The 12,250-nt window shown below is 35.9% G+C and overlaps 1 protein-coding gene across 11 annotated transcripts in view; it reads left to right on the forward strand.

Moving 5' to 3' along the window:
* THSD7A (thrombospondin type 1 domain containing 7A) overlaps positions 1-12,250 on the forward strand; it is a 281,746-nt gene that overhangs the window by 201,503 nt on the left and 67,993 nt on the right. For all 11 annotated transcript variants that reach the window (XM_032686025.1, XM_032685996.1, XM_032686043.1 and 8 more), the window contains one exon: positions 6,305-6,496. In XM_032686025.1, the coding sequence (XP_032541916.1) occupies positions 6,305-6,496 (192 nt within the window). The remainder of the gene's footprint in view (positions 1-6,304; positions 6,497-12,250) is intronic.

Genomic DNA, 12,250 nt, shown 5'->3' on the forward strand with positions numbered 1-12,250 from the left:
AGGTAATCAATTAGTGATTTGAAAAAAATGCAAAAGTATTAGAAATTTAAACCATAATTTTAGTCTATCCTGATGATTGATTAACGTCTGCTCAATTGTAGATATTAAGGTGTCCTAGCATGTGAAAATAGTGGGGTTTTGGATAAATTTAATACCTGTTCTGTAATATGAAGAACTTCCATCTTGCATTAGACTAATCATCCAATGCATAGACAAGGTTGTTACTATTTAAAATCTAGTATGGAATTTCACATTTGAATAAGTTTGTAAGTTTTCTTATTTAGTGATTTTCTTGAAGTTGCTTTTTTATTTTATTTTATTTAGAATAATGACAGTTAAATTCACTAATACTCTGTCTATACTGTTACGGTATAGTCATAGCATTCCTGTAACTTTGAGGCAGTCAGATTTTCTTTCTGTTTTTCTGCCCTGATTTAGGTACTTTAAAATTGTAAGAAAATTAAGAAACAAACAAACAAAAATCTCCATATTTTCCCTTCTTCTAGTCAAGCTATCGTTGTATATCTCTACAGGAATAATGCAAAACAAATTAACATTGTATCACAAACTTTTTAGTGGAGAAGGATATGTTTTATTAACTTCATCTGCAGGAAGTGATTAAAGTTATTTCCATATGAAGAACAGGACTGAGCACATAGCGCAGTCCTGGTTTTACTAAGTTTTGAGTATAAATATGCATATTTTGTTCTTGATGGGCAGCTTTGGCTCCTCAGTCAGACTGAGGAGGTCATTCAACACATTTTGAGACTGACAAGGGAATGTGTGAGGACATACATAGGACCTCATGTGGGAAGAATGTATGTGGGAAGCTGCATGTTCAAGATAAAGAACAGTCTCAGCCATTTCAGCCTTTGCAACCCACAGCGGAGACAGTTCAAGACTTTCCTGTTGATTATTTTTCTACACAGGAAAGGAAGGAAACAGTCAGTGGCAATCAGCACAGCTCACAGATTTTGTTATTGTGTGAACTAACTGCATTTTTCTCCTGCAGGCTCCAAGCTTAGAGGCATTACTGAAGGCAGTTGAATAATGTCCAAGCCTTCTTCACCCACAAACATTGAGCACTTTAAAAATTGAGCTCTGGGGTGCTTTTCCAAGTATTTTAGGTGCCCAGCAGTTTTCCAGTGGATGATACAGCATGTGCCTCCTTTTCAGCTTCAATGGCAAGACAAGAAAACTGCTAAGAGAGGCATCAGCTGAGAAACTGATGCCTATAACTGATGTAGTCACATACATGCAACACAGTACATACCTTAATATGTATAACCAGTACATGTAGATTGTGCTGTGAGCTGTTAGTCTTTTCCATACTTTGTATCTTTATGTCCTCATTTTAAATGTGCAGTTTTAAAAACACTTCAATGATTCTCTGTGGTTTGTTGTACTTAAAATCAGACTATTGTGTGTGGGTGCTAGGAACCACAAAAAAAAGGTACTGACCTAAGTGAGACTTTTCTTTTCTTAGAGTTGAAGAATAGTAAATTGGACACATTGTACTAAGCAATTCAGAATCTGAAGTTGCAATTTTAGCATTTGATCTCAGTTGCCATCATTAATTCTTTTATGAACTCTAAAATATAACTGTAAGATTACTTTAACACCAGTATGATATTCCTGTCTTTTACTGATTACATAGACATATTAAAAATAATGTTCAATATTAATGTTGAAAGCACTCTCTTGATTTAATCCCATTTACTGTGATGTTATTGTCAATTTTTTACAGAGTTTATATTGGTTTAGAGTTCAGACTTTCAGAAACAATAGCTGGTTTCCTGGTGCAGAAGTGAGACCAAGCTCGTTGTCTTATTGCATAGAACTCCAGCAACAGTTTTATTTTATGTTGAATTTTTTTAAATTGTTCTCTGTGCTTCATTGAATCTTGCAGCAATTTTAGTGCTTATTTTAAGGCTTTGAAAAAAAAAAATTCCTTTTTTAAACACTTGCCTTTTCATTTACTACAGGTTAGAATTTCACAGCAATTTTTTATTGTGCGCTGAAGCACATGTTAAATAATACACATAAGGAAGAACATTTCTTTGCCATGTCTCTCTAGTGATACCAACTCTAAGAATGCTTCCATTGGAACTTTCTTGAATCATTTTACAAGAAATTTAAATATCGGGCACATTTTACATGAGTGACCAAAACCACAAAGGAATGACGTGATTCAACTGCACTAACCTCAGAAAATGGGTCTTCTGTGGTCTAGACTGACCATTAGCATCTAGACCAAATTTTCACAGATACCACATTAGCTTTGTGAATATGATAAAACAAAACTGGTGATATCAATATAGTCTGATACTTATCAGCCAGTTCCTCTGGAATGCTATTCACAAGTTCCCTCTCTGATCTGTAAAACTTTGCCTATTCGGTAGGAGGTTTGGAGGTTTTCGTTTGGTTGGTGTTCTGTATTTGTTTGTTTTAAAGCAATTAAATTGTTCAGTAGTTCAATAGCGGCTCTCCTGTGTGCACACATACAGGAGGTCTTCATGGCAAAAAGGCGGCCACAAGGAGGTTTTAATGCAGTGACTCGTTTTGCTGATTGTCTAGCTGGATCCAGCATTTGAGTTTGAGGATCCGGTTTGAGGAATGCTAGCTCAGCACTCCTCACTAGTATAAATCTGTAAAAAAAATCTCAGCAAAGGTTTAAACAATTTTTGACATTTTAAGTTCTTGAAAAATGAAACCTCTTTTGCTTCCTGCCATTTCTACATACAGTCACTCCCTTAAGTGCAGTTTGGAGATTTTAGTCCAAAATGTGCATCTGTGCATCATTCAACAACATAGACATTGTTTCTGAATATGGACTACTGCTAGATACCAGGTTTTAAAGAACAAATGGTGAAGAGTTCTCTTGACAGAAATGTCATATGCTGTTTTCATCTTTTTGCTTTTTACTTTTTGTCATTCTGTCATTTAAAGTATAAATAACCCAGGGCAGAGGCCTTTCAGTCATGTTTTTGGAGTTCTGTCTTCAAGTCTTGTGCAACATAAATTTATACCCAAAACATTCAAACAGAATCATAGGATGATAGAATGGTTTGGGTTGGAAGGGATAAAGTTCATCTAGTTCCAGCCCTGCCCTGGACTTCTAGGGGTGGGACATCCGCAGCTTCTCTGGTCAACCTGTTCCAGTGCCTCACCACTTTCACAGTAAAAAATGTCTTTCTTTTATCTAATCTAAACCTACCCTGCTTCAGTTTAAAGCCATTCCCCCTTGTCCTATCACTACATGCTTTTGTAAAAAGCCCCTCTCCAGCTTTTTTGTCGGCCCTTTTTAAATACTGGAAGGTGCTACAATGTCTCACTACAGCCTTCTCTTATCCAGGCTGAACAACCTCAATTTTCTCAGCCATTCCTCATAGAAAACATGCTCCTACTCTCCGATCACCTTCTTGGCCCTTCTCTGGACTTGCTTCCACACATATGGCAAACGTTTTCAAATGGGACGTTTTCTGAGTAGTTTTAGCCTTTACACTGGCATTGTTCCCAGCTTAGGGTTGAGTGGTTCCTGGTAGTTGACTCCACTATGCACTTTAAAGAGGAAGGCAAAAAAGGTCAAGTTGTTCATAAAATCATTAGTGAAATGTCAGAAACAATTTAGTCAAAAAAAATATTTCACTGAAGATAAGAAGTACCCATTATAAACCTTCCTTCCAACTACATTTCTATGCTGTTGAATTCATCAGATGAGAATTGGACAGTTGACAAAAATGAAATGCCAACATGTAAGATCCGTATCTCTAGAATATTTTCTCTGTAAAAGCAAAGGAGAAAAGAAGGGTTTGATTCTGAGAGAGGGCCAAGGTTTAGTTTTGTTTGAAATATAAACTCAGACTGAAACTAGTTTGACGGAATTTCTCATTATGGCCCCAAATTTAGTTTGAGTTTAAAATTAACAGCTAGCAGGTTATAAATAAGCTCAATATAGTATCATTTGTTTACACTTTACTGTAATAGTAGCCAGCGGGAAAGTATCCTGGCAGTTTACCTCATTTGAGTCTTACCTAGAAATGGAACAATTTGAGAGTAGGGTTAGCCCCTTTTCTAGCTTTTTTTTCCTCTTCTTTGGAAAGGATGTTTGCAGTCCCTTCCTCTGTCTCTTGTCTTTCAACCCAAACACATTCTGTTCTGAGGAAGCAGAAAGGAATCTATCCTACACTAGTGTCAGAGTGTGGTGACCTGTGATACAAAAGAAGGAGCAATTGATGCAGACTGAGTCCAGTGAGGGAAGCAGAACTTGATGTGGGAGAGCTATGAAGCCTTTGGCAAGGCTCAAATTTTTATTTTTAATATGGGAAAATACAGCTGTTGAGACTGACTTGATCTCAAAGGTCTTTATAATTCAGACGACTATGACTACTTCAGGTTATTTTAAAAACATGAGCTGCAGATTTCCCCTGGTTTTCAGAGCCAAGGAAGATTGATGTTTGCAGTTCTGTTGTGCCTAAATATTCTGTATGAATAAAATATTTGGCTCTGGTTAATATTGGATGGATGGCCCTCATCTTTTCCTCTTTCATAAAGAATTTGGTCATTAATAGCTCTGGGACTCACAATATGACAAGTACTAAAGAACCTCCTAGTTTCAGGAACTCAGTTTAGCAGAGATTCTTATTTGAGAGACTCTAAGACTGTAAATCTTGAATGACAAAAAAAGTAGTTTCTGTTTAGATTAGTGTTTGTATCATTTTATTATTATTATTCTATTAAGCAATAAAGCCTAATTTGAGACTTGGGTAAATTGGTGTTTATAGAGCTTTGACTTCATTTGCAGTATGCACAGTTCTCACTGAATTAGCTTTCAGAATCCAGCTGATAATTATTAACAGTGGCTGATGCATTTATGATTCAGTTATAGAGTAATTAATATACCTAACAAATGTTTTGTTGGATTGAAGACTTATGTTCATTTGCAGATCGTGACAAGACTTTATTTTGTTGACATTGGCTATTAGAACAAAGGGATTGACATGATGGATCTTAGAAAGTGCATGCTCTAGACACTCCTGTTCAGTCCTGGCAAGATCAAGTATGTTTCAACAGTATTTCAGAAGGCAAAACATAACTCAACAGGAGGTTTTATACCCTAGTACAGCAAGGATCATATAGCACAAAAGGCATTCAGATGCTTTGAAATTTTATCCTTTTTAGAAAATTTTTTTTAAAATTTTTACAAATGAACTGGCTCTTTCCATGCCTTGATTGCAGGTGGTTATCAGGGTCTCAGAACTCCAGTGTGCTCTTAGATGCAACTTTTTTTACAGTTCCTTGAAACTGGCATTATGATTGGGCTACTGCTCAATCCTTGTGCTTTTCCTTGCAAGCACTCTAATTGGTTTGTAAAATAACAAAGCTAGAATTCTAAAAAGTGAACCCAAACCTCTCCCTTCTTAGTTAATTTTTTCCATCATCTGCTCCAACACAAAGATTTATCATGAGACTTTTTGACATCAGAATATGTGGTCCCTCATTCATTCCTCACTTAATGAATATTAAATTATTTGATCAAGAAATCATGTCACTTCACAAAACTATCCATTTTATGATTAGGGTGCTGTTCAGACAGATCTTAGACACAGTGCTGTCACCATTTTTCTTATTGAAAACAAAAGGAAACCTGCTAATAGCTAATATTTCATTGAACAATTTATACCAGCCTGGATCTTTTTATTATAATGAAATGTGTGCCTTGATGTGACATAATACAAACGCATAGATCGTTTTATACTTCCATGACACAAAGAGTGATGTGTTGCTGGTTTGCTAACAAATGAAGATCTTTCTAACCAAATGACACTCTGACTGCAGTTTACTGCAGCTTTTCATATTTTGATGGATAGCTGCAATTCAAAGGATGAATTATGGGTTACAAAACTGGCTAAGCTGGAAGTTAGGCTGTTTTTCTCCTTCTCCCACAAACATGGAAGAAAACTAGGTCATTACAACATGTGTTTCCATGTACACAGTTTTCCATAGGTATGTTATATACTCTGTTACTCACATTTGGATTTTCTGTGAAATCAAGTATTACAAAATGAAAGCCTCAAGACCGCCTAGGCTGGCATTCACTTCATCAGAATATCAAATTAAACTAGATTTAAGCAAGTTCTCTCAGAATCGAGGCAGAGGAGACAAGTAATTTTAATAAAAAATCTATTTACTTTGTTTATATAGAAGAACAGAATCTAATTTATTTGTGTGTCCATCTGGACTAGATTGCTCATTTTAAGTTAATTTAACAAATGATGGACTGCTACCGGCCTTTTTTTCCCAGGAGAAGAGGTTGACAGACAGCTGTGTCGAGATGCTATCTACCCAATCCCGGTTGCCTGTGAAGCTCCGTGCCCAAAGGACTGTGTGCTCAGCATGTGGTCTGCATGGTCCTCCTGCTCACACACCTGCTCCGGCAAAACCACAGAAGGGAAGCAGATGCGTGCCCGCTCCATTCTGGCGTACGCAGGTGAAGGTAAGGTCGCATACCCTTGCAGGCTCTCATTTGATTGTGAATTCTCAACTGTCTTTGTAATGTCAAAGTAATTTCTCCATCTACAGAAGCAAATTTTTAGACGGAGTTGTGTTTTTTTAAATATAGAAAAATTATTAAACGCTTATTCTACATTACTCCTGGTACCTGAAGCTGTTTAAAAGAGGAGATTTTATTTTGCTCGTTTCAGTTAATGCTGCTATTTTTTATTATTCTGCTTAATGTTACCGTTTCTGTTTCAAATACATGGTTTTCTTGTTTTCTACTAAATTTAAACACGGCAAATGGTTTATCTGATGCCCCATTACATGTAACTTGTGTTACCCCATTAACATCTTTATTCATAGCAGGACTTTGGTTTTGCCCTGCAAGTCCTCACTCGTAAATGATTTTCATTCATACAAATGGTCCTTCTGCAGCAAATGCAAAGAGAAGACATAGCTGGAATATAAAAGAAAAAAAGAAAAAGGTTTTAGACATGGGCTAATATCTATTCTTTGATGATTTCTCATGCTTTCTACAATGGGTTTTGTTTTGGTTTTGATTACCAGGGAGGGGAGGGTTGTGGGCTGTAGAACAAATATTTTCTGTACATAAGGTGGTTCTAACATCAGATGTGCCAGGGTCCAACTGATAAAATGCCTTGTGCAGCACCGGGAGCCAGGAGACATAGCCACCAAAGAGTTCTTAGAAAATGTTTACTCACATTTATTACTGACAGAAAAGTTAAATCCCTTCAATATACAGGGATCAGATGCATGTGTTAGTTCTTCTTTAAAATTGTTAAGCATTTCATACTTTTATGTTAAGATGAAATTTAGCTGAAAAGTGAAAGCTGTAACGTATGGAAGCAGCAAAACAGAATATCTGTACACCACTATTTGCAGACAAAGGTAACATCATTGATGAAAGTGTGCAGTGTATTTGACAGAATTCAGGTGACTGTAAAAAAAAAAATAGGTAGCAGAGCACTTTTTAACCTTTTCCCTGAAAGGAACCCTTGGTAAAAGTGTAAGAAGCAATCAGAACCCTATTTTAGTAGATGATTCAAATAATAAGTTACTTGGATGAATCTATGTAACAAAGTAGAAACTCTTTTAAAATTAGAAACAAAATTTAGATTGTCTTTTTTATTTTTACAGTGTGTCAAAGGGACTCATTTTGAGGGAAACACAGAGCCAGATAATTTAAATAAGCATACATTCACGTACTTCTTGCTTTTCCATATAGGTGAAGGCAATAGATTTTCGATACACTTTTGTAGTTTTACTGGAGACAAAAATTTAAACTCCTGACAAGCATACCACAGAAGTGAAAACCTAGGTTACTAAAAAAATTATTCCACTTTCTTATGCTTCTTCTTAAAAAGTACTCTTTTTATTCTGACTTTGATAGTTAATACAACCTAGGTTAATTTACAAAGGTGCAGGTGCAGCAAAACTGTTCAGCGTAGCCTGGATTTTAAATATGTGAATTTTATTTATGTTTGTTGAGCAATGATCAGAATCAGCACCGAGTGATCACAAAGACTGGCACATAGGTAGTAGTGAAAAGATCCTTAAACTAATGCTGAGAAAGCTAACTCATTACCTAGGTGTTGTAGGTGTTGAGCTTTGCTCAAACCCTGGACTCTTTACCACTATTCTGAGATGAGGTTATTCCTTCCATTTTTTTAAGGATACAAGCTGGTATGTCTATACAGCTTTTAGCAATTCACTCACATTTTGAACAGATCTCTTCAACACCATGCTCTTTTGCACTCTGTACAAACTCCAGAGAATAGAAGTATATAAATATTCCAAGGCTTAGCATATTGTTACAACTCTCTAGCTGGAAGGTACTTTTCACCTTTTCTTGTATTATATTCAAAATGTATCAATTTAACTGTTATTTTTTATGCTTCACTGGAATTAGAGTTATTGTCATCTTTCTCCTCACATGTCTCTTATGCCTTTTAGTCATTTGCTACATGACAAATAAATGAATGACTTTTCACCTCCAGAATTGCATGACAAAGATCAACCGTGTTCCCAAAACACTGATTGGTGTAGCTGGTGCTGGGAGGTCATTTTATGTTCTAGGGGCATTGAATACACTCATGTATCTGAACATCTGTATTCTGCTGATGTAAAAAGGAAGCTTCACATGAACATTTTTTGGCAAACATACAGTTCTCAGTTCTATTCGTAACGTAGGAAAAATGCTCAGTACTATAGATGAAAACTCTGTAAGCATCATGTATAACTAAAACTCCCAATTCTCATAAATGTAAGACCAATAATTCCATTTACACATTAAAACTGGGTTCTGAAAACAGCTGTCAGTACTGTTCAGGTGAACAGTCCCACAGATGTTTTCTTTTGGATTTTTGAACCTGTTCTAGAACTGTAGGTATAAGAGACAGACCAGGATAGGTAAGCTATTTCATAGTAATTTCTGTATAATGTAGCCATGGTATCTGAGAGTTTTTATTCAGAACACAATAGAACTAATATATTGTACATAAATATATACTATTCCTAATACATATCAGGATTGGATATTAATTAATGAAAGAATGTAAAAGGCTGTTGCCAATCTATGGATAAGATTAAACTTGTCTTCTAAGATGACATAAGGGGTCCACATTTATCAATGTAAGTCTTTGATCACACACATCCTCCTGCTAATCAGGGAGAATTTAATCCACAAGCATAGGAAGATCAAAACATTGCAGGCATTACATACACAAGGAATACTGCAAACCCTCAAAGTATCTGAAGCACCTAATTCTTGTTCATTCGGGTACTTAAACATGAAAACATTTGGTACTTAAACATGAAACTTTTGAGAATCTGTAAATACATGTGAAATAGGTTCTTTTATCTGGATCTCAGACGGCTTCTTATTACGTATTGTCCGTGATTGTTCAGTTTCTCTCTTCTCTGAAATAAAAAATACTATATGCTGTCATTTTGCTTAATGTTGGCAGATGACTGCCTGTAATAGAGCCATGTCGTTTCACACAAGAAGAAATTATTTTTCTTCTTATTTCCCAGCTATCTATGCTGCTGAATTGGTTTGAAGAAACCATCAAGTTAGCATAACTGGTCACCAGGAAACTGCCATAGTATAATCAGTTTCTTTGGATGACTTAGAATAGGAATAATTCAGTAGTATTATAATAATTCCTCAGGGACGAGAATAACTTCACAGGAAAAACATAAGCCATATGTAAATTACAATAGTGACGAAGTTTTCTAATGAGCTCTGGGATACCGACTGCCCCTCCGACACTACACTGACTTCTGCTCGAGCCAGGAGCTCACCTCAGTTGTATACACTCTCATCATCATTTCCTCATTCAGAACAAGACATTTTCCTTATGGTCAAACCACATGGCTGCAGAGTCTCAAGCCTCAGGCACGGTGTGGTCATGCACATCTGGGATGGGCTTATTTACTTGCATTCAGTGGAGAGAGAGTCTCTTTTCTCAAGATAAAGACTTACTGTGGTTCGTGAGATGACTCCATGTGGAAATGGGTGTCACAATAACCATTTTTGATATGTTTTCTGAGATCATTGTCCTCAGCTTGAAGGTTTGAAAGGCAAAGTGATTTATAAATTTGCCTGTCTGTGAGCCTGCGTACAGTGGTCACTAATTTGTGTCACTGTCAAATATATCTTCATGGTACAGTAAGAAACTCGGGAAAGTCACTGTCTCAAAATATAAAATGACAGCAAAGGACACAGTGATGTTACCTGATACACCCTATAGTTATTCTGCACAAATCTAGTAAAGCCATCCTATACAATTCAGGCTACCTTTGTTGAATGTTTGTCTATTTTTGTTTTATATTCTGTTTAATATTACTGTTCTTTTTTTATTTCATGCTTACAACAAATCTTTTATAATCAGTAGTATACACTAAGACTACTTCACCTAACCACTAGACCTGAGACTAAAGTGTACTAAGTGAATCTTAGTTTTTCAGTAAGTAGTATTTATGCAGATTGATTCTGTATTGGTTATACACTGCCATATATTAACACTGTCAGAGAGTATAATACTAATGGTGTGGATACATTCAAAGTTTTATCAGTAATACCAATTTTGGAAAAGTAAGGATTTAAAAACAAACAAACAAAAAACATGATTCAAGTGCAAAGAGAAAAATAATCTGATATAAAAGCTTAATTTAATAAAATGAGAATGAAGGGCAATTTTGTTCGACATATTCTCTTAGGGCAGGGATGCATGTGCATGGCAATATCTTACTCTGGCTATTGTATGCTCATAGATTAGCAAAGTATAATGCCAGAAGGACTATTTAGTGTGACCTCATATATCACAAACTATTAAACATCACTGAGTTAGATAGTATAGAACATCAGTTGTTCATCTCATCAGATATTCTGTTTGTCAAAGACCGATAGCTCTTACATCTCATATATCTGCAAGATTGATTTACCGGATATGTAAGGAATAGCTGGACCAAAGGAGCTTTTAATTTTTGTATTTTCCTGGCTTGAAATAACAGTGCTTGGTAATTAAATATGAAAACATAGAACTGAGTAATTGTTTTTCCAGCAAAATTGCTCATTCACTAAAGAATAAGTTTTAGAGAACACATGTTTTCTCATGAAACAGGAATAAAAAAATTTATTTTGTGAAACCTGAATTTTCAGGGAAGACTTACAAAGTGACCTGACGCCTGTGTGTGATGGTGAGCCGGGGCAGAGGATGTTACTGTGCTTTTCCTTTTGTTCAGGAGCCCATCAGCTCAGATTCTTGACTGTATTGTGGTGTCTGGGATTCAAATCCTATCCATGAAAAGACTTGAGGACAGACCTCTCATTTCCCATGGGTGCACTCTGTCTCCTGTCCTGTTGTGTATTGTAGGACAGGTCTGCTTGGTTTGTGTAACTGATATGCAGCAGATGGGGAAGCATCAATGTTTGCAGTACTGGAATAGTCTTGGTTCTGACTGTGTCTGTCTTCAGGAAGAGCAGCTGCCTAGAGAAGTGCCTACCTCATTCCTCCAGCAAAGAAAGGAGCAACTGCTTACTTGCTAGACTACAAGAGTCATTTCAGTCACATCGGTTTTCTCAGATTTTAAGATTATTCCAGCTGCTTTGAAATGCATTTATAAAACTATATGCATTTTTAGAAATTAGTGATATCAAAATGATTAATTAAAATGATCTTAAATGCTTTGAAAAATGTTAATCATTTTGAAATTTAAAAGTTAAGTCAATGTCACAAAAAAGACTTAAAAAATCCAATCATTGAATATCCTAGAGTGAGGTGTCTTGCCCATTATCAGCTCCAACTCAGCCAGAACAGCAATTTAAGCATATGACAATTCTGTTAAAGCGCTCAAGGAAACTACCTTCATATCTCAGCTATTTTATAAGTAATATACAAGTCCCTCTGCAAAGCTAGTCCTTCATTTCCAAGTCTACTTTGCTTACGTATCCAACCCCAAAAAGAAATGCTTCAGTTCCAACTGTTTTCTGTACCTTGAAATTACTATTTTAAGTACTTCCAAGCAGTTATTTTCTGTCATCTGATCATGTATTATTAAGGAATGTATTTATTATTGTATGTCTCTTTTTCATATATTCCGATGAAATCAAATGTCTGTTTTATTTTTTTCTGTGATACACATTAACTTTTATATTTCTGTCAAACCTGTACCCCTTCCAGGATATGCTCTTAAAAGTTGAGCAGCCATGATCTCGTTACCCCTACAC

Source organism: Chiroxiphia lanceolata, chromosome 1 (genome assembly GCF_009829145.1).
Source record: "Chiroxiphia lanceolata isolate bChiLan1 chromosome 1, bChiLan1.pri, whole genome shotgun sequence".
Classification (NCBI taxonomy): Eukaryota; Metazoa; Chordata; class Aves; order Passeriformes; family Pipridae; genus Chiroxiphia; species Chiroxiphia lanceolata.